Genomic DNA, 24,046 nt, shown 5'->3' with positions numbered 1-24,046 from the left:
CATTGTGAGTAGCAAAACATTCATTATACTAAAATACAATTCATGATGATAAAATAATACAATTTATTCTACAAAACTATATTTCACAAATACAGTACAGTACTACTTAATTTTACATAAAATCTGAGATCTCTTGTACAGTAAAAATTTTCTCACTACTTCATGAATAATCTAGTGTTATTCTTAAGCACTATATGTAAACCCTGTACAGTATTCTGGTTATTGGTCATTTATTTAAATATATATATAATACTTAAGAAAAACTTGAAATTTACTAATGTAGCACTTTTTTCAGTCCTACAATACTGTAATTACAAAATACAATTCATAAAACATCCACCAGTTCATAATATACCATAAGAGGCCTTTTTTTTATGAGAGAGACCCCAGGAGAGATAGATTAGAATATTATAATGGTGACTTTTCCACAACCATGTTACTATCATTATTGGACACAGCTCTCAATCATGGAAATATAAGGAAAAAAAATTGTCATGAGAAAATGCAAATCAAAATCTGAGAAACAAAGAACAAGAGAATTAAGATCTAAATATATTCAACCTATATTTGTGATGGAAAACTAGTCATATTGCATTTAAATCCATTTAGGTAGCTTTATATCACTACTAATACGATAAGTCGATCGATAGAACCTAGGGTTATGAGTCACTGAATATGAGCAAACCAGCACACGAGCATAAAAATTCAAATCTGATTAGAGTATTACATTGGTCTGAAAGCAAAAATTTCCCTCCTAATGAGCATTTTTTGTGCATAAGTACTGTAGAACAAGACTATCCCACGATAAACATAATTTCTCTGGTGTAATGAAATATCTACAATTCTCAAATCAATGTTTTAGATGTTTGATATGAGTTGAGGTATGTCTCTATGAAGTTGATAGTGTATACGGTATTAACTTCTATATATGTATTTGTGCAATCAGTTTTTAGACTGGGCTTAAGTTTAAAAAAAAAATTGGGGCATGGTTCCTTTCAAACATCTTTTTTTCTGTTACCATTTTTTTTATAGAGGAGTGAACAGGCAAAAGTTGTTAGATGTTTGGTAATTGAGGAAATGGTCGAAAGGTTTTGAGAAAGGAAGATAAAAAATTACAGTGTTATGGCACAGGATAATTAAAATTCGAGGCTCAGAAAAGTGCCTGTACAGGTACAGTATTGTGCCAGCTGGCAAGACTTGTAAAAAAAAAAAAAAGTACAGGGCCATTACATTGGAAGGGCACACTAGCAAGTGGGATTATAGCATTCTCAGTAACTATTCCACAAAGCTATAATCTCTCTGTGACAGTGAAGTTCCATGAAAAGGTAGCTTCAATTTAGCCATCCATGACTACTTGACAACAACAGCACATGTGCATTCCATCATATGAGCATGAGAAATGACATGGAACAGAAGGGAGTTTCCATATACAGGGTAGTCACTTTTTCATCTAATTTCCATGCCAGTTAAATTCCTTTACAGTATTGCAGTATGATTTTTCCTTAATGATGTTAGGGGTTACACAGTGTTCAAGAAAAAGCATTACAAACCTTCAAAAATGACTGTATGTGTGTATTTATGTATGTGTGCATCACATCTAGTGAATTTCCTTTACTGTATTTCCAAAGCAAAAAATTGTTTTAGGATAAGTGCATTTTACTTTGCAACTGAGCTCGCAAAACTAATTAAAACTCATAAACTGAGGTGTACCACTGTACAGTATTGTATATTCTGATTGTAAAAAACATAAAATTATGTGAAATTAGAATTTCCTCCCTGTTATTTCTTGGGAAAAAAAATTAAAAAATTTGAAAAAGACTTAAAGAAAATTACTTGACATGAGGTATGAGTATATTCTTACTTAAAGTAGATGATGATTTACTGGATTTAAATGCATACAATAACAAGTTTTGATATAGTGGCAGAAAATAACTCCTTCAGAGATCAATACAAAAGATACACAAAGAGAGGAAGAGAGAGTTTAAATCTATTGTAAGTTAAGACTCAAATATTCTAATTATGTACACAAGCTAAAAAATTAGATATGTTCAGAACCATTTCCATACACAGGCTTTATTTTCAAGCAAATTTATAGATTTTAAATATGATGAAACATATTAATGTAATTGCAATATAACCAGAGAAAAGAAATAATAGTCCACTAATAGTTGATTTGAGAGACCTGCAATTATTTCTAGAAATCTTGGGTTACAAAGAATATCTTACATGTGAATACAGTCATATAACCCAGAAAATAAGCCCCCAAGAGAACTGTGAATAATGAATAATCATAACCTATAATACAGTTAACCACTACTTTTCGGTCTACACATACAAAGCAATCCATCACTTTTAAAATCTTTAAAAACTTGTTAAACTAAAAAAATTACATCATGTCTTGCTTTTCACATATTGTTATAGATGTTTGAAACAAAATCACTAGCTTAACTTATTCTAAAAAATAATCTTTTATAAATGTGGTACAATAGTAACCATGCAAATCCCTTGAATAAGAAAAAAAATGCATTCTTTTTTAAGTTCTCAGTAGACTAACAAGTTCATTTACCAAATGTCTAATTATATTTTTAATCTTAGATCTAGAGAAACCTTCCCATGTAATTCCACAAGGACCAAGGAATGGAATTTTAATAATAGAATAGAATTTTTTTCTATACACACCAAATGTTCATATTACTTTTCTCGTGAAGCTTGGTTTATATCAACACTTACCTCCAAAAACTAAATATCTATCCTTCCAATACTGTAGGCTTAGGCCTCTTTTATAGTAATGAGACAATCTTGCGGGTAAAGTTTATAACTATGGTTTGAGTACGCCATAACATCTTTGTCTTTCATCCAAAACTAATCTCTATCTTCTTGACACCACTATTATCCTTATCATTATTATTATTACTATTATCATTAGGTAAGCTGCAACCTTAGTTGGAAAAGCAGGATTCTATAGGCCCATGGGCTTCAACAGGAAAAATAGCCTGGTGAGGAAAGGAAACAACTAAACAGATAGCCCACAGACCTTTAAACCACTCTCTTGGAGGCAAATGGAACTGTCAGTGTCATCCTGCTGTTCATAGAGACTGAACTTATTTATCACTTGACAAGCAAAGGCGAACGGTAGAAGTGCATAGATCCAAATTTGACCAGTCCTGATAAAGGGCAGCTACTTTCCATGTTAAGGTAACCAGAACTAGTGAACAAAAGAGGGTTTCCTAATAGATGTTACATGTTTGGTCATCCACACCAATTCCAAATTTTTAGACACACTAACAGATGTAGGAACCATTCTTTTGGAAGAATTTGTTTTGTCTGCTTAACTGATCTATTAAGATATTCATTATTTCTGGAATAAACCTACAGTATGTAGAACAATTATTCCTCTCAAATTTGTTTATGCCAAAAGCATTTCTGTTATCCGGTCCCCGTTGATTGCAGATGAAGGCTAATGCTGTCACACTGCCCGAAAACAATGCCACAGCCTTTCCTATTACCAGTGTTTCATGGTCCTGAAGGGCCTTGAATACTACTAGAATTCCTGGCCAATTGATATGATGAGTTAATTTTTGTGTCGTTCATTTCCCTAACAGATGGATGAGATTTGGAGTTGTTTACCATCCTTCCTAACCCAGAAATACATACATGAACTTAGACTGGACTGCACTAGATATGCCAAACTGTGTGCAGTGTGAATCTGAAATGCATTTCACACCAACAAAAAAATAAAAAAAAAATTCAAATACAGTATTATCATCATCAAAGGATATTTACCTAAAAACAAATTATCTGGACCTAGCATCTTTTAGTTACCTGACAAACATCAATGAAACAAAAATAGAATACTGTACATTATTAATCATATTGTTGATTATTCATTCATATCTAACAAAAAAATAAATTTTAATAATTTAGCTCGAAAAAATGTATTCAACGATTATCGTTAGTTTACGCTAACTATGGGTGCAACGGAGACCACTATTGAATACAGAAACAAGATAAGGCAAACTAATTTCCTCTGCATCATTTCAATTCCAGTATACAGCAATACCTTGGTTAATGAATGTAATTTGTTACAGGAGTGAGCTCGTAACTTAAGATGCTTGTACAGTATTTGAAAAAAAAATTTCCCATAAAAATGGGTACAGGTACCGTGATTCACTTGATGTGTTCGATAAGTCCAAAAATACAAATATACACTCATTTTTTAAAGGCTTATAATGGAATCTAATGAACATATTATACTGTAACCCATTAAATATATCACAAATGAATAAAAATGAATGATTCACAATAAAAAAAGAAAAATTGATACATTAACTTGTACTTTACCTTTGAATAAAGTTGTGAACGGCATGAGAGAAATGGAAGAAGAGTAAAACGAAGGGTTACTGCTTTGAATAAGCTCCCTCCATGAGCATTTCAGGTATAATATTGAGAGTTCTTTCTCTTGAACGATGTTTAATATCACTAAATGAATAACTATTTGCACTCATGGACACTTGGTCATCTTTATTTTTACATACATTTAATTTTGAGAAGAAACCTACTGTATATTGAGACAATTACTTTTGCCTTTTCTTTAAAATGCCATGAAAATGGGGTAAAAATAATATGACCACATCACTGCTGTTGCGCTACTCTTGCTACTCTATGCGCATACAATTAAAAAAGTTTGCTCGCAGACTGATACAATGCTTGTAAACTGTTTGGAATACTTTAGTGCGCAAACAGATTTGCTCGTATTCAGAGCTGCTCATATACTAAAGCACTATTGTACTTTCTACTGTACCAAATATCTAATTGATAATTTATGGATTCTGTAGGAAACAATCTGAAAAATTGAGGAGTACAGATATAAGATGTCTTGGAACTTACCTTAAGCAACTTGATAGGATACCTTTCAGAAATAAGTTTATTTACCTTCATTTTTCTGGTCTGAAGGATTTTCGAAGATGTTACCTACTGGTCTTTCAGTTTGTTTACTATGCACATTCTTTTGTCAAGGGTCTTATATCAGCACTTGAGGAACTAGCCTCTATAGTCATACCATTAAAGAAAACCCACACTGAGCTAGTGGCCAAACTTGTATGAGACTGATGCATACTGTCATCTGAAACATGATGCAGCCAATCAGTTAATGCTAAACCTTTAACTGATTGATTAAAAACAGGTAAATTTTGCTCTAAAGGAATTAAACGATATGTCATGCAATTCATATATGAAATAAGATGTTGCTTATGAGCGCTTACCTCAGCAAGCAATGGAATACAATAAAGTGTTATGATCCAGTCTATAAACTCAGTTTTCTGCCTTGCAATCTAGTGCTCAAATAGAGAAGATAGGATTGCTGGAATGTGAGGGTTTTGCAGCAAAAGGATCTAAAGTAAATAAAGAATTTAAGGCTCTCAGAGAGCATCTCAAATCTATGATGGACTGTGTACCATCAGAACTCTTACTGACTGATGCACTAGAACCACAATGCAAAACTTGAGGAGTTAGGCTAGGGTTTAAAACTGGGAAGGTTATGTCAAATTTTGTCTTTGTTCGAAGACTCACTATCCTTTTAAAGAAGTTTTGAGCTTTTGAAGCTCATCATATTAGAGCTAGACTTGTTAATGGCTGGAGTGTTATTTCGTCATCATCCCCATTTTAATCCTAGCATAGTCTCTTCTTGATTTTCCCCAGAACTAAAATTAGTTTTCTTTATGCTTTGAACTTTTAATTTTGTTACCAGCCACACAAAATATATTTTTCCTTACCAGGAACTGTAAGGCCTTCATATTTCTCACAATGATTTTTTAAAACACAATACTGACCCCGCTATGAGAAATAAAGAGAATACGGCGTAATTGGCGGATCATAATCGGGCAGAAATAATTCTCTTGAACAATCTTTGCTTAATTTATAACAAAATCACTGATTAGACATACTATATCTAACAGCACTAAAAACATATATAATGCCAACAGTCTGATGAACAGGGCACCACCAAGCAATGCGAAAAAGACGCAGATTGAAAGATAAAAGATGGTACGGTGTACTAAAGCCATAGTTATTGCCATTAGCTACTGGATTATCTCATCCCTATACTAGAGGCTTAAGAGGATTGGAAGAACAGAAAAAAGGAAATTGTTTAGTTCTTGGGGAAAATTACATAAACCAAGTTTCATGAGATGAGCAATATGAACATCAATGGAGGTTCTTAGTTATAATTCAAAATCAGATTATTATATTGCTCATATAAAATTCTCGTGGAAACTTTTCTGTAGGTTACTGTTACATAATCAAGAGGATAGATTTTTTTCAAAAAGGGACATATAAAAATACAGTATACAAAAGGAATTTCTGAAATGCCTATATACTATACTGTACAGGTAAACAAAATTTATACATATTTCAATACAATACTAATATTTAGTACAGTAACTAGCTTCAAACCTTCTTTTCTATGAGTACTATTGACAGAACTATACAGTACTGTACTTTGTTCAAAATATTAACCACCAAAACAATCTTATACAGTAGAACATTTTAAAGTTGACCAAATCCTCGGCAAAAGGAAAAATTGTACATCCCGCTTACATCAAATTTGAAAAAATCTATCATCAATAAATTAATTAGAGATTGTGGCTCTTTTCCTTACGTAGCCTTACATATCTGATACACTCCATTTATAAGCATCTTCATCTCGAGCGTGTCTATTGTTCTGACGTTCAAACCACTGTTTTTCAAAACCATTCGACCGATCAACACCATCCCACCTATATCCCGGTCGAATATTAATTCTGTTTGGTGGGAAAGATCCTTTGTAAGTTGGATGTACAGGCTGGTTACTGGATTTCTGCTGCTTCTGTTGTAAATATTCTAACATTGGATCATCTTCACGGATGACTTCCTTGAGCCTGGCATTCAAGTCTTTATCATCTGCACTTCGAGCAAAGGCTTTCCCCATCTCATGGGCATCATCTGCTAATTTCTGTTGATATTGCTGTACTTGCTTAACACCATGCTTCCACTGCTGATGCTTGTCTTCTGCTTGTAACTGCAACTTTTTCTCCCTTTCTTTCCTCAACAAATCCTCTGGCGTATCCTTCTTTAGCTTTCCCCGTTTTCTTGCTATAAGATATTCCTGAGTTGTCATATTGCGTTCTGGTCGACGATTATCCTCTTTGGTTGGTGGCTTCTCTGAACTTTCTGATCTACCCTTTGCAAGAGAATTTTCTTTTCTTCTTGGTGGAGAGGTATCAGAATCATGCCTCTCTCTTCTTGGTGGAGAAGCATCAGAATCGTGCCTTTGTCTTCTTGGCGGAGAAGCATCAGAATCATGCCTCTGTCTTCTTGGTGGAGAAGCATCAGAATCATGCCTCTGTCTTCTTGGTGGAGAAGCATCAGAATCATGCCTCTGTCTCCTTGGTGGAGAGGCATCAGAATCGTGCCTCACTCTTCTTGGTGGAGAGGCATCAGAATCATGCCTCACTCTTCTTGGTGGAGAGGCATCAGAATCATGCCTCACTCTTCTTGGTGGAGAGGCATCAGAATCGTGCCTCTGTCCTCTTGGTGGAGAGGCATCAGAATCATGCCTCACTCTTCTTGGTGGAGAGGCATCAGAATCGTGCCTCTGTCCTCTTGGTGGAGAGTCATCAGAATCATGCCTCTTTCTTTTGGATGGAGTAGCATTAGAAGAATTTTTCAGTCTTCTAGGTGAAGTAGTATCAGAATCATGTCTTTGTCTCCTGGGTGGAGAAGTATCTGAATCGTGCCTCTGTTTCCGAGGTGGTGAAGTATCAGAATCATGCCTTTGTCTCCTGGGTGGAGAAGTATCAGAATCATGCCTATGTCTCCTGGGTGAAGAATCAGAATCATGCCTTTGTTTTCTGGGTGGAGAACCATCAGAATCATGCCTTTTTCTTCTAGGTGGAGAATAGTCTGAATTATGCCTCTGCTTTCTGGACGGAGATGCATCCGAATCATGCCTTTGTCTTTTGGGAACAGAAGTATCGGAATCATGCTTTTGTTGCCTTCGTTGAGTTCCATCAATGTGCGACTGCCTGGACTTATTACCCTGAAAATCAGATTTACTCTGCTTTTTTAAATATTGTGCATCTAAATCCGGTTGTTTATAATCAAAATCAACCATCCTGCTAATGCTGTTAGCCCCATCTTGAGTACTTAATTTTTTCCACTTTTTACTCTTCTGAAATTCCTCCATGACTTTCATGCTTTCATCTTCATAAGTAACTTCTGCAATGGTAGGATTGTCATCATCTTCTCCTTCTCCAAAAGGTACATTTTTTATGTCAAATGTATCTTCTATGATGCGCATTCTGTAAAAGTAAAGGGTTTACAGGCTACTTTTAGAAATGTTAACAAGATTTTTAAAAATGTTATTTTTATTAATAAAATAAATTTTTGAATATACTTACCCGATAATCATGTAGCTGTCAACTCCGTTGCCCGACAGAATTCTATGGAGGGATACGCCAGCTATCACAATACTAGAAGGGGGTGTACTTACCAGCGCCACCTGTGGCCAGGTACTCAATCATTTGTTGTTGACACCTCCTCAATTATTCCTCGGTCCACTGGTTCTCTCTGGGGAGGAAAGGGAGGGTCGATTAAATCATGATTATCGGGTAAGTATATTCAAAAATTTATTTTATTAATAAAAATAACATTTTTCAATATTAAACTTACCCGATAATCATGTAGCTGATTCACACCCAGGGAGGTGGGTGAAAACCAGTGTACATGATTAAAGGATAGCTAAGTATCCCATATTTCATATAACAGTTATCTCAAATAACAATGAAATAATAAGTACCTGGTAAGGAAGTCGAATAGAACCGTTACTCTGCCTTTTATTTAAAGTTCGTCTTCCTTACTGAGCGCAGCGTTCCTCTTGGAGGCTGAATCAACCCAAAGGTGCCAAAGTACAAGGGGTTGCAACCCTACTAAAGGACCTCTACCAAACCTTTAACCCAGGCGCTTCTCAAGAATGAATAGACCACCCGCCAAATCCAAGGATGCGGAAGGCTTCTTAGCCTACCGTAACAACCATAAAAACAACAATAAAAGTATTCAAGAGAAAGGTTAAAAAGGTTATGGGATTAAGGGAATGTAGTGGCTGAGCCCTCACCTACTACTGCACTCGCTGCTACGAATGGTCCCAGGGTGTAGCAGTTCTCGTAAAGAGACTGGACATCTTTCAGATAAAATGATGCAAACACTGACTTGCTCCTCCAATAGGTTGCATCCATAATGCTCTGCAGAGAACGGTTTTTATTAAAGGCCAACGAAGTAGCTACAGCTCTTACTTCGTGGGTCCTTACCTTCAGCAATGCAAGGTCTTCCTCCTTTAAGTGAGAATGTGCTTCTCTGATCAGAAGCCTTATATAGTACGAAAGCCCATTCTTGGACATGGGTCTCGAGGGTTTCTTGATGGCACACCATAAGGCTTCTGACTGTCCTCGAATAGGTTTAGACCTCTTCAGATAATATTTGAGAGCTCTGACAGGGCAAAGAACTCTCTCTAGTTCGTTACCTACCATGTTGGAGAGGCTAGGTATTTCGAACGATCTAGGCCAAGGACGTGAAGGAAGCTCGTTCTTTGCTAGGAATCCAAGCTGAAAAGAACATGTAGCTGATTCGGTTGTGAAACCAATGTTCTTGCTGAAGGCATGAACCTCACTGACTCTCTTAGCTGTTGCAAGGCAAACGAGAAAAGCAGTCTTGAGGGTAAGATCCTTGAAGGAAGCTGACTGGAGAGGTTCGAACCTAGATGTCATAAGGAACCTTAAGACTACGTCTAGATTCCAGCCTGGAGTGGAAAGACGACGTTCTTTAGACGTCTCAAAAGACTTGAGAATGTCTTGAAGGTCCTTGTTGGAAGACAGGTCCAAACCCCTGTGGCGGAGAACTGAGGCCAACATGCTCCTATACCCTTTAATCGTAGGTGTTGAAAGGGATCTCTCATTCCTAAGATGAAGAAGGAAGTCAGCTATTTGGATCACAGAGGTATTGGTAGAGGATATTGAATTGGCTCTACACCAGCTTCGGAAGACCTCCCACTTAGACTGGTAGACTCTACGAGTGGAAATTCTTCTAGCTCTGGCAATCGCACTGGCTGCCTCCTTCGAAAAGCCTCTAGCTCTAGCGAAACTTTCGACAGTCTGAAGGCAGTCAGTCGAAGAGCGTGGAGGTTTGGGTGCAACCTGTCTACGTGTGGTTGACGTAGAAGGTCCACTCTTAGAGGTAGAGTCCTGGGGAAGTCGACTAGCCATTGAAGTACCTCTGTGTACCATTCTCTTGCAGGCCAAAGGGGAGCAACCAGCGTCAGCCGTGTCCCTTCGTGCGAGACGAATTTCTGCAGAACTTTGTTTATAATCTTGAACGGAGGGAATGCGTACAGGTCGAGATGGGACCAGTTCAGAAGAAAAGCATCCACATGAACCGCTGCAGGGTCTGGAACAGGGGAACAATAAAGCGGAAGTCTCTTGGTGATGGAGGTGGCAAACAGATCTATGGTAGGTTGACCCCACAAGGTCCAAAGTCTGTTGCACACACTCTTGTGGAGGGTCCATTCCGTGGGAATGACCTGATTCCTTCTGCTGAGGCGATCCGCTGAAACATTCATATCGCCCTGGATGAACCTCGTGACCAGTGTGAGGTTTAGACCTCTTGACCAAATGAGGAGGTCCCTTGCGATCTCGTAAAGGCTCCTCGAATGGGTACCTCCTTGCTTGGAGATGTAAGCCAAGGCTGTGGTGTTGTCTGAATTCACCTCCACCACTTTGCCTAGCAGGAGGGACTTGAAGTTCAACAGGGCAAGATGAACTGCTAACAGTTCCTTGCAGTTGATGTGGAGTAATCCTTGTTCCTTGTTCCATACTCCTGAGCATTCCCTTCCGTCCAAGGTCGCACCCCAGCCCGAGTCCGATGCATCCGAGAAGAGATGAAGATGGGGGGTCTGGATGGCCAATGATAGACCCTCCTTGAGAAGGAGATTGTGCTTCCACCACCGGAGAGTGGTCTTCATCTCTTGGTTGATAGGGATAGAGACTGCTTCTAGAGTCGAGCCCTTGTCCCAATGAGCCGCAAGATGGAATTGAAGAGGGCGGAGGTGGAGTCTCCCTAGCTCGACAAACAGGGCCAGTGATGAGAGGGTCCCTGTGAGACTCATCCACTGTCTCACTGAGCAATTGCTCCTCTTCAGCATGCTCATGATGCACTCTAGGGCTTGGTTTATCCTGGGGGCCGATGGAAAAGCCCGAAAATCCCGACTCTGAATCTCCATTCCCAGGTACACAATGGATTGGGAGGGAATGAGTTGAGATTTCTCTATATTGACTAATAGACCTAGGTCTCTGATTAGATCTAAAGTCCAAGAGAGGTTCTCCAGACAACGACGACTCGTGGAGGCTCTCAACAGCCAGTCGTCTAGGTAGAGGGAGGCTCTGATGTTCGATAAGTGCAGGAATTTCGCTACATTCCTCATCAGATGAGTAAAGACCATAGGAGCTGTGCTTAGGCCAAAACACAGGGCTTGGAACTGATAGACAACCTTTCCGAAAACGAATCTCAGGAAAGGTTGGGAGTCTGGATGAATGGGAACGTGAAAGTATGCATCTTTCAAGTCCAACGAGACCATCCAGTCCTCCTGTCTGACCGCTGCTAAGACCGACTTGGTCGTCTCCATTGTGAACGTCTGCTTGGTGACATACTCGTTGAGAGAGCTGACGTCCAGCACCGGTCTCCAACCTCCTGTCTTCTTGGCCACAAGAAAGAGACGGTTGTAGAAGCCCGGGGATTGATGGTCCCGGACTATAACCACTGCCTTCTTCTGCACAAGTAGCGACACCTCCTGTTGCAATGCTAGCCTCTTGTCCTCTTCTTTGTAGTTGGGAGAGAGGTTGATGGGCGATGTGGTCAGAGGCGGTTTGAGGCAGAATGGAATCCTGTAACCGTACCCCAGCCAACTGACAGACTGTGCGTCTGCACCTCTCTTCTCCCAGGCTCGCCAGAAGATCTTGAGTCTGGCTCCTACTGTTGTCTGGAGAATCTGAGAGTCAGTTCTTTCCCTTAGATGTCCTGGGTCCTTTCCTAGACTTGCCCCTGTGAGAGTCTGGACGGGAGCTTCCTCGGCTGGGGGCTCTACCACGAAAGGGCGGTATGAACCTCGTAGCCGGGGTATCAGCCACTGGGGAGCGATAAGTCTTGGGGACAGAGGTGGTAACCTTAGACTTACGAGCCGATGAGGCTACAAGATCGTGCGTGTCCTTCTGTATCAGGGCAGCCGACAAGTCCTTAACTAGCTCCTCGGGAAAGAGGAACTTTGAGAGTGGAGCAAAAAGGAGTTGTGACCGTTGGCACGGTGTAATGCTGGCGGAGAGGAAGGTACATAGTTGTTCCCTTTTCTTCAATACCCCTGATACAAATAACGACGCTAGCTCACCCGATCCATCTCTGATGGCCTTATCCATGCAGGACATAATTAGCATGGCAGAATCTTTGTCCGCAGGAGAGGTTTTCTTGCTGAGGGCTCCCAGGCACCAGTCGAGAAAGTTGAACATTTCGAAAGCTCTGAACAACCCTTTCAGAAGATGATCCAGGTCTGAGAAGGTCCAACAAACCTTCGAGCGTCTCATCGCAGTCCTCCTAGGCGAGTCCACCAGACTTGAGAAGTCAGCCTGGGCAGAGGCAGGTACTCCCAAGCCTGGTGCTTCCCCTGTGGCATACCAAACGCAACCTTTCGAAGCGAGCTTCGTTGGAGGGAACATGAAGGAAGTCTTGCCAAGGTGTTGTTTAGACTGAAGCCACTCCCCTAAGATCCTTAAAGCCCTCTTGGAGGATCTAGCTAGGACAAGCTTAGTATAGTTGGACTTAGCTTGTTGTACGCCCAGCGAAAACTCAGATGGAGGAGAGCGGGGAATAGCAGAGACGAAGTGGTCTGGGTAAATCTCCCTAAGTAGAGCCAAGACCTTTCGAAAATCAATAGACAATGGAGAAAGCTTAGACTCCTCCACGTCTGATGAGGGATCAAGGTCTGCCTCCTCATCATCCGACACTTCATCAGCAGAGGGTAGCGAAGCGATAGGACCAGAATGCTGAACCGCAGAGTCAGAACGGGTAGGAACAATAACAGAGGTTTCCTCATCTTGAGGGAAAACCTGAGGCTCAGACTGCATAGGCTGAACAACAGACGAAGCAGAAGGCAGGCGCATGGGTGAAGGAGGTTGACTCCTAGCAAGAGTTGAACCCAAGGATTGCACAAGCTGAGCGGAGGACGGAGGCGGAGTAGTCCGTTCCTGTTCCTGTGAGATGAGTGGAGCATGAAGAGGTTGAGGCTGCGCAGAACAAGGTAAAGTTCTCGCAAGCTGAGGCTCCTGAGGCGCAAGTCCAGGGTGTAGAGGAGCTTGCCTAGAGGAGGGTTGAGCTCGCTGCAGCGATGGTTGAGCAGACAGACTCACGGAGGGGAGAGGTTGTTGTACCCCAACCGAGAGTTGCACCACTGGTGGAGCAGCAAGGGGAGGAGGAGGAAGAGTGGAATAACTCTCCTGATCCCAAAGCAAGGGTTGCCTTAAAGAAGGCTGAGGCTGAACAACACTGGGAACAGCGAACTCCGAAAGTGGCTCAACATCGTACGCCTGGCAGATGGTGCTGCGACCAGGCGGAGCAGGTGCAGGCTGGGCGAGCACAGGCGGAGCGAGAACAGGTGGAGGGAGTGTAGGCGGAGGAGGAGGTGCAACACTCTCAGCCCGACACTCACGCATCAAGTCCGAAAGCTGAGCTTGCATGGACTGAAGCAGGGTCCACTTGGGGTCGGCAGAAACGATAACAGACTGAGGTAAAGTCACAGTCGGGGTCTGTATAGGCAGAACCTTACTCCTCTTGGGCGGAGTACAGTCGACCGATGACTGAGGCGAGTCGGAGCTGAGCCAATGACTACAACCTGGCTGAGCACTCGCCGACTGAACTCTCCGCTTAAGCGGTCTCGAGACCTGAGACCAACGTTTCTTCCCTGCATGTAGATCAGCGGACGAGAAGACGGGCTCAATCGTCTGCAGGTGGGAGTGACGGTCTAAGGAAGACACGCCCGCAACCACCGAGGATAATTCTGTGCGCCTAACAAGGCCTGTCGAACCCTTAAGCCCTTCGACATTGCTTCTCCCCTGGGCATGGGAGCTTGCAAGAGGTCCCGGACTGGGAGGACGACTGGCTCGCACAGAAAAATCCTCACGCACCACACTGGCACCACTAGCACTTGGCACTGCACAGACACTAGCACTCGCCACAGCACTGGCACTATTTCCACCCACTGCACTCTTGACCTTCAGTTCTTTAACCTCGGCCATCAGAGACTTATGGTCACTTACCACTGATTCTACTTTATCTCCTAAAGCCTGAATAGCACGCAAAACAGTTGACATATCAGGCGGAGGGCACACAGTAGGTTCGGGGGTAGCCACTACAGGGGTAGGAAAAGGTAGGGGATCATGAGGTGAGGAAAACATAGAAGAGTGAGAAGAACTTCTCCTAACTCTACCTCTCTCTAACTTAGATGAATATTTTAAAAGACGGACAAAATCCAATTCCGAAAGTCCGGCGCACTCCTCACATCGATTTTCTAATAGACAGGGCCTGTCCCTACAGTCAGAACAAGCGGTGTGAGGATCTACCGAGGCCTTCGGAATACGCCTATTGCAAGACCTACATCGTCTATGGGAGGGAGCTTGCGAAACGTCAGACATCTTGTTTCAAAGAGTTAGTCAAAGGGTGATCCAAAAACAAGCAAAAATTCATTAACCGTTAACCAGTATTTATATAAAAGCTATCTAGCTAATATAAAAAGGATTCCAGTATGCGACAGCCGTTAATCTAAGAGAATACTTCACCAAATATCCATGAATAAACTCGAAGACCATAAGCGTATCCCAGAACGTCTAGCCGGAAGCACGACAGAGGAATAATTGAGGAGGTGTCAACAACAAATGATTGAGTACCTGGCCACAGGTGGCGCTGGTAAGTACACCCCCTTCTAGTATTGTGATAGCTGGCGTATCCCTCCATAGAATTCTGTCGGGCAACGGAGTTGACAGCTACATGATTATCGGGTAAGTTTAATATTGAAAAATACCTAACCAAATTAATACTAAAACCTTAATAAAAGTTTAAAAAGTTGGTAGCCAATTAACATGTTAAATATGCTTGCCACCAGGCGGGCATATAAATCATAAATGGACAGTGTTGAAAACTATTAGTAATGTAACTAATTTGGTGAGGGTAAAAAAAAATTTTGATAATAAAGTACAATATTTCAATCATGATTTTTACCAGATCTTTTGTGTAGAGATGAAAAAATGATATACAGTGCAGTACTGTACCTTGAATGAGGCACATTCATCCATTTATCTACTACTGTACTGTACCACGATTAACATAGGCATACAAAGAAAGTTATACTTCAGGAGCCAACTAAGGGTTGCCAAAACAGAGATAACTAAATGAGAATTCATACCAAAATTCATGGAATACAAGAAAACAGCATATTATGTTACATGTTCTCTGGTTGAAAGACCATCTAGGGTAGAGAATGGTAATGGTAATGGTATTAGGTTGGCCAGAGCACCAGCCACCCATTGAGATACTACCGCTAGAGAGTTAAGGGGTCTTTTGACTGGCCAGACAGTACTACATTAAATCCTTCTCTCTGGTTATGGTTCATTTTCCCTTTGCCTACACATACAAATAGTCTGGCCTATTCTTTACTTATTCTCCTCTGTCCTCATTCACCTGACAAGACTGAGATTACCATACAATTCTTCTTCACCCAAGAGGTTACTGCACTGTAATTGTATAGTGGCAACTTTCCTCTCGTTAAAGGTAGAAGAGACTCTAGCTAAGGTCAGTAGCTATTCTAGGAGAAGGACATTACAAAATCAAACCATTGTTCTCTAGTCTTGGATAGTGCCATATCCACTGTACCATGGTCTTCCACTGTTTTGGGGTAGAGTTCTCTTGCTTGAGGGTACATTCAGGCACGCTGTTCTGTCTTGTTTCTCTTCCTCTTGTTTTATACAAGTTTTTATAATTTATATGGGCGATATTTATTTTAATGTTACTCTTCTTAAAAATTTTAATTTTCCTTGTTTCCTTTCCTCACTTGGCTATTTTCCGTGTTGGAACCCCCGGGCTTATAGCATCCTCCCCTTCCAACTAGGGTTGTAGCTTAGCAAGTAATAATAATAATAATAATAATGGATGGTAGGGAAAGCTGTCTCCAGTTTTACCTCCCTAGGGTTTACCAAGGGATCAGCTTCATCACTTGATTCATTAAACATCTCTGAAATTCAACATCTAGGTTTTACACCAACAGGGATATTGTACCCACTTTATCATAATCTTAGTGGAGTTTCACTGCATAAAGACTGCCTGACAATCCTTTATACCAGTTGTATATGAAAAAATCTGCACTGCATTTTTGGACAAATGATTTGGAAAGGATAAAGGGGTAGAAATTTGTAAGTAATATGTTATTTTCATTAGTAAAATAAATTTTTGAATATACTTACCCGATGATCATGTAGCTGTCAACTCCGTTGCCCGACAGAAATCTACGGTCGGGATACGCCAGCGATCGCTATCCAGGTGGGGGTGTACTCAACAGCGCCATCTGTGGTCAGGTACTCAAGTACTTCTTGTCAACAAGAACTCAATTTTCTCCTCGGTCCACTGGTTCTCTATGGGGAGGAAGGGCGGGTTCTTTAATTCATGATCATCGGGTAAGTATATTCAAAAATTTATTTTACTAATGAAAATAACATTTTTCAATATTAATCTTACCCGATGATCATGTAGCTGATTCACACCCAGGGTGGTGGGTGGAGACCAGCATACATGTTAACAAAGAAGCTAAGTATCCCGTATTTCATTTTATTAGTTATTCAAAATAACAAACATAAAATAAATAAGTACCTGGTAAGGAAGTCGACTTGAACCATTACTCTGCCTTTATTAAGTACGTCTTCCTTACTGAGCGTAGCGGTCCTCTTAGGATGCTGAACGACTCTTAGGTGCTGAAGTATAAAGGGCTGCAACCCATACTAAAGGACCTCATCACAACCTCTAACCTAGGCGCTTCTCAAGAAAGAATTGACCACCCGCCAAATCAACCAAGATGCGGAAGGCTTCTTAGCCGACCGTACAACCCAAAAACAACAATAAAAAGTATTCAAGAGAAAGGTTAAAAAGGTTATGGGATTATGGGAATGTAGTGGCTGAGCCCTCACCTACTACTGCACTCGCTGCTACGAATGGTCCCAGGGTGTAGCAGTTCTCGTAAAGAGACTGGACATCTTTGAGATAGAATGATGCGAACACTGACTTGCTTCTCCAATAGGTTGCATCCATAACACTCTGCAGAGAACGGTTCTGTTTGAAGGCCACTGAAGTAGCCACAGCTCTCACTTCACGTGTCCTTACCTTCAGCAAAGCAAGGTCTTCTTCCTTCAGATGAGAATGTGCTTCTCTAATCAGAAGCCTGATGTAGTAAGAAACTGCGTTCTTAGACATTGGTAGCGAAGGCTTCTTGATAGCACACCATAAGGCTTCTGATTGTCCTCGTAAAGGTTTTGACCTTCTTAGATAGTACCTAAGAGCTCTAACTGGGCAAAGTACTCTCTCCAGTTCGTTCCCCACCAAGTTGGACAGGCTTGGGATCTCGAACGACTTAGGCCAAGGACGTGAAGGAAGCTCGTTTTTAGCCAAAAAACCGAGCTGCAAGGAACATGTAGCCGTTTCAGATGTGAAACCTATGTTCCTGCTGAAGGCGTGGATCTCACTTACTCTTTTAGCTGTTGCTAAGCACACGAGGAAAAGAGTTTTTAATGTGAGGTCCTTAAAAGAGGCTGATTGGAGCGGTTCAAATCTTGATGACATAAGGAACCTTAGGACCACGTCTAGATTCCAGCCTGGAGTGGACAACCGACGTTCCTTTGAGGTCTCAAAAGACCTAAGGAGGTCCTGTAGATCTTTGTTGGTGGAAAGATCCAAGCCTCTGTGGCGGAAAACCGCTGCCAACATACTTCTGTAACCCTTGATCGTAGGAGCTGATAGGGATCTTACGTTCCTTAGATGTAACAGGAAGTCAGCAATCTGGGTTACAGTGGTACTGGTTGAGGAAACTGCATTGGCCTTGCACCAGCTTCGGAAGACTTCCCATTTAGACTGATAGACTCTGAGAGTGGATGTCCTCCTTGCTCTGGCAATCGCTCTGGCTGCCTCCTTCGAAAAGCCTCTAGCTCTTGAGAGTCTTTCGATAGTCTGAAGGCAGTCAGACGAAGAGCGTGGAGGTTTGGGTGCACCTTCTTTACGTGAGGTTGACGCAGAAAGTCCACTCTTAGAGGAAGAGTCCTGGGAACGTCGACCAGCCATTGCAGTACCTCTGTGAACCATTCTCTCGCGGGCCAGAGGGGAGCAACCAACGTCAGCCGTGTCCCTTTGTGAGAGGCGAACTTCTGAAGTACTGTACCCTGTTGACAATCTTGAACGGCGGGAATGCATACAGGTCGAGATGGGACCAATCCAGCAGAAAGGCATCCACGTGAACTGCTGCTGGGTCTGGAATCGGAGAACAATACAACGGGAGCCTCTTGGTCATCGAGGTAGCGAACAGATCTATGGTTGGCTGACCCCACAGGGCCCAAAGTCTGCTGCAAACATTCTTGTGAAGGGTCCACTCTGTGGGGATGACCTGACCCTTCCGGCTGAGGCGATCTGCCATGACATTCATATCGCCCTGAATGAACCTCGTTACCAGCGTGAGCTTTCGATCTTTTGACCAAATGAGGAGGTCCCTTGTGATCTCGAACAACTTCCTCGAATGAGTCCCTCCCTGCTTGGAGATGTAAGCCAAGGCTGTGGTGTTGTCGGAGTTCACCTCCACCACCTTGTTTAGCTGGAGGGACTTGAAGTTTATCAAGGCCAGATGAACCGCCAACAACTCCTTGCAATTGATGTGAAGTGTCCTTTGCTCCTGATTCCATGTTCCCGAGCATTCCTGTCCGTCCAATGTCGCACCCCAGCCCGAGTCTGATGCGTCCGAGAAGAGACGGTGGTCGGGGGTCTGAACAGCCAAAGGTAGACCTTCCTTGAGAAGAATGCTGTTCTTCCACCACGTTAGAGTAGACCTCATCTCTTCGGAAACAGGAACTGAGACCGTCTCTAGCGTCATGTCCTTTATCCAGTGAGCAGCTAGATGATACTGAAGGGGGCGGAGGTGGAGTCTCCCTAACTCGATGAACAGGGCCAGCGATGAAAGTGTCCCTGTTAGACTCATCCACTGCCTGACTGAGCATCGGTTCCTTCTCAGCATGCTCTGGATGCATTCTAGGGCTTGGTTGATCCTTGGGGCCGATGGAAAAGCCCGAAAAGCTCGACTCTGAATCTCCATACCCAGGTAGACAATGGTCTGGGATGGAACGAGCTGGGACTTATCTAAATTGACGAGGAGGCCCAGTTCCTTGGTCAGATCCATAGTCCATCTGAGATTCTCCAGACAGCGACGACTTGTGGGAGCTCTTAAAAGCCAGTCGTCTAAATAGAGGGAGGCTCTGATGTCTGCCAAGTGAAGGAATTTCGCAATATTCCTCATCAGTCGCGTAAACACAAGAGGTGCCGTACTTAGGCCAAAGCACAGGGCTTGGAACTGGTACACAACCTTTCCAAAGACGAATCTTAGGAAAGGTTGGGAGTCTGGATGGATGGGGACGTGAAAGTATGCGTCTTTCAGGTCTAACGAGACCATCCAGTCCTCCTGCCTGACCGCTGTTAGGACCGACTTCGTCGTCTCCATCGTGAACGTCTGCTTGGTGACAAAAGCATTGAGAGCACTGACGTCCAGCACCGGTCTCCAACCTCCTGTCTTCTTGGCTACCAGGAAGAGACGGTTGTAAAAGCCCGGGTATTGATGATCCCGGACTATGACCACTGCTTCCTTTTGTAGCAAGAGCGACACCTCTTGTTGCAACGCTAGCCTCTTGTCCTTCTCCTTGTAGTTGGGAGAGAGGTTGATGGGAGATGTAGCTAGAGGGGGGATTGCGGCAGAACGGAATTCTGTATCCCTCCCTTAGCCACTTCACAGACTGAGCGTCTGCACCTCTGCTCTCCCAAGCTTGCCAGAAGGTCTTGAGTCTGGCTCCTACTGCTGTCTGGAGAGGAAGGCAGTCAAAACTTGCCTTTTGCGGACTTGGAACCCTTCTTGGACTTGCCACGGTGACTGTCTGCACGGGTACCTCCTCTGCTGGAGGTTCTGCCACGAAAGGGCGGGATGAACCTAGAAGCAGGTGTATCAACTGCTGCAGGGCGGAAGGGTCTAGGCACGGAAGGTAAGGTTTTAGCCTTACGTGCAGAAGAAGCCATTAGATCATGAGTATCCTTCTGGATAAGTGAGGCAGCCATCCCCTTAATCAACTCCTACGGAAACAGACACTTGGAGAGAGGAGCAAACAACAACTCTGACTTCTGGCAAGGAGTGATACCAGCAGACAAGAAGGAGCAAAGATGTTCTCTCTTCTTGAGGACTCCTGATACATATGAAGCCGCAAGTTCACCAGACCCATCCCGAATTGCCTTGTCCATGCTAGACATGATCAGCATGGCCGAGTCCTTATCTGAAGGGGAAGTCTTCCTGCTTAAGGCTCCCAAACACCAATCGAGGAAGTTGAATATCTCGAAGGCACGAAAGACTCCCTTCAACATATGATCTAGATCGGAAAAGGACCAGCAGATCTTCGAACGTCTCATAGCCAACCTGCGGGGAGAGTCAACCAGACTTGAGAAGTCGGCCTGGGCAGAGGCAGGAACCCCCAAGCCAGGTTCCTCTCCCGTGGCATACCAGACGCTCGACTTAGAAGCCAGCTTGGGAGGAGGAAACACAAAAGAGGTCCTTCCCAGTTGCTTCTTGGAATGCAACCAGTCCCCCATAACCCTCAAAGCTCTCCTAGATGATCTGGCGAGAACAAGCTTGGTGAAGGCAGGCGCAGCAGACTGCATGCCCAGAGCAAACTCGGAGGGAGGAGAACGAGGGGTTGCAGACACAAAATGCTCAGGATACAGGTCCCTGAACAAAGCAAGGACTTTGCGAAAGTCTAAGGAGGGTGGCGAAGACTTGTGTCCTTCAACATCAGAGTGAGGTTCATCCAGATGAGCAGCTTCATCATCCGGTACATCATCATCCGAAAGTTGAGTTGTGAGTGGCAAAGGCAGAGCAGCAAGCTGAACGGCTGAATCCTGCAGAACGGGTGCATGCGTACCTGCGGATCCAACATCATGCCTCTGCTGGACAGTCTGCGAGCTGGCAACAACAAAAGCAGAGGGCTGGTGTGTGGGAGGGTCTGCGGTGGGCTGAGGAGCATGCGGTATGGTATGCAGAGCATGCTGTAAGGTATGCGGCTTATGCTGCATGGTATGCGGAGCATGCTGTAAGGTCTGCAGAGCATGCTGCATGGGCTGAGGAGAATGCCGCATAGTGCTGGAACCCGGCAACTCCTGATGCGGCAGCTCACGCATGTTAGCAGATGGTGCAGCAAGAACATGCGTCTGGCAGGGAGGACTGCGCATCGGTGGAGGAGCTCTCACAGGTGGGGTGTGGGAGCAGGCAGCCGCAGTATCTGCTGAGCGCACAACCTCTGCGGGTTGTAGGTTAACAGGAGAGGTGTTAACCTTCTCGGCATGATACTCCTGCATGAATGCCGCAAGCTGAGACTGCATAGTCTGCAGCATGGACCACTTAGGGTCTACTGTGGTTGGAGCAACAACAGACGGAGCAGTAGCCTGTTGAGGGACCACTCTACCTCTCTTGGGAGGTGTGCAGTCATCAGATGACTGTGGCGAGTCCGAACTGACCCAGTGGCTACACCTGGGCCGTTGGACTAGCTCGGAAGGGACCTTACGCTGACACTATGCACATCACTAGCACTAACACTTCCCACTGCACTCTTCGCTTTCAGCTCTCTGACATCTGCCAAGAGCTGATTGCGGTCACTAACCAACGACTCCACCTTCTCACCGAGAGCCTGAATGGCACGCAACATATCAGCCATTGCAGGCTGAGCACTCGTAGCAGGTTCGGGAGTCACCACCACAGGGGAAGGAAAAGGTTGAGGGGCATGGGGAGAGGAAAAATCCACAGAGCGAGAAGAACTCCTCCTATCTCTCTCCTTCTCTAACCTACGTGCATATCTGAGGAATTCGTTAAAATCGAATTCCGAAAGCCCAGCACATTCCCCACATCGATCTTCCAATTGACAGGATTTACCCCTACAATTGGAACATACGGTGTGAGGATCTATAGAGGCCTTCGGAAGACGCCTAGTACAAGTCCTAACACTACACTGCCTGTATTTAGGAACTTGGGAATGGTCAGACATCTTGAATTTAGAGGTAGTCAAGGGGGAATTCCAAAATTAAGCAAAGTTCGTTAACCAATGAATCAAATTAATTACAAAAGCTTGCTAAGCTAAGGATAAAGCTTCCTGAACAGCGAAGGCTAAACTTTAGAGCAAATACATCACCAAATCGTGAACAAAAGACTCCAAAATCAACAGCGTATCCAAGTAGGTCTTGCCGGCGGCACGACAGAGGAAAAATTGAGTTCTTGTTGACAAGAAGTACTTGAGTACCTGACCACAGATGGCGCTGTTGAGTACACCCCCACCTGGATAGCGATCGCTGGCGTATCCCGACCGTAGATTTCTGTCGGGCAACGGAGTTGACAGCTACATGATCATCGGGTAAGATTAATATTGAAAATTGTATTTTTCTTGACTATACAAACCTTGAGCTCTTTATAGGGAATATACTTTTGGTGAAGCTGAAAACTAGCCATAAGACTTTTAACGAAGTACAGTAGGCCCCCGCCATACGACATTAATCCATTCCGGAGTTGGTATCGTATGGTGAAAATGTCGTTTGGCGGGCAATAGAATAGCTAATGCGTGCAAAACCCCAGGTAAAAACATTGAAAATTAGTACGTAACAAAATAGTTTAGTAAGCACTGTATTACAGTATACTTATATATAATATACATGTACTGTACAGTATATAATTAAATAACATTACAGGTATAAATAAAAATTATATACTGTACTGTACTGTAAAGGAAAAATTAAATTTTATTTACCTTTGGAGTGACGTGACTTGAGCTGGTAGTGGGTGGAGGCAGAGGGGGGAGGAGACGGTAGATATAAAAACGTATCGATGCTAATTATGTCATGTACACTTAATAATAAACTTATTCTTACTATTAAACACTTAAAATTAAAAATGCTTTTTTTTTTTTTAATATTTTTGTCTTTTGAAATTTTTTTGATTTTTTTTTTTAGAACTTAAAAAATTACTCTTTTTTAGCTTTTTCAATAGAATCACAAGTATCATCTTTGCTTTCTGACACTTCTCTTTTGGAGAAATATCTATCCAAAGAAGTCTGTTTCTGACGATTCCTCAACATATTTCTAAAATGACTCATACAATTGTCATTAACACTCTCCATAAGACGACCTGTGTGAAGTTTTTCTGGGTGTTTTTTTTCAATGAAACTCGTAAGGTTTTCATACCAACCAATAGCTTTCCTTATTTCTGCCGATGTCGTTTCTTCAGTCTCCCCCCCGTCCTCGCCACCACTAGAGCTGTGCTCTTCTTGAATGATGGTTAACTGCATTGTACCAATCGTAGACTGGTTACAGCCATAAGTAGTAGTGAGGGTAACGATGCGCATGCCTCCTTCGTATTTCTTTATTATCTCCAGCGTCATTTCCATAGTAATCATCATCTTTCTTCTCCCTTTAACATCACTAGCAATCTTGGGACCCATGACTAACGAATTGAAGTAAGAATTAAGCACTAAAATGCACTCACATGAGATCAAGTCTTTACGAAACGCACATGAGATAATGAACTGATCGCGCATATAACAAAGAGAGAGAGAGAGGCAGCACCTCTCTCAGGCATTGTGGGAGGGATTTCGGCCAATAGCGTATC

The 24,046-nt window shown here is 42.8% G+C and overlaps 1 protein-coding gene across 1 annotated transcript in view; it reads right to left on the bottom strand.

Moving 5' to 3' along the window:
* Positions 1-5,910: 5,910 nt before the first annotated feature.
* LOC137632261 (BUD13 homolog) overlaps positions 5,911-24,046 on the bottom strand; it is a 64,136-nt gene continuing 46,000 nt past the window's right edge. Inside the window, exon 3 of the mRNA XM_068364153.1 lies at positions 5,911-8,336. Coding sequence (XP_068220254.1) covers positions 6,662-8,336 — 1,675 coding nt within the window. The 3' untranslated portion in view covers positions 5,911-6,661. The remainder of the gene's footprint in view (positions 8,337-24,046) is intronic.

The sequence above is a fragment of the Palaemon carinicauda genome, chromosome 41 (assembly GCF_036898095.1).
Source record: "Palaemon carinicauda isolate YSFRI2023 chromosome 41, ASM3689809v2, whole genome shotgun sequence".
NCBI classification, from domain to species: domain Eukaryota; kingdom Metazoa; phylum Arthropoda; class Malacostraca; order Decapoda; family Palaemonidae; genus Palaemon; species Palaemon carinicauda.
This window is presented reverse-complemented; position numbering and strand designations above follow the sequence as displayed.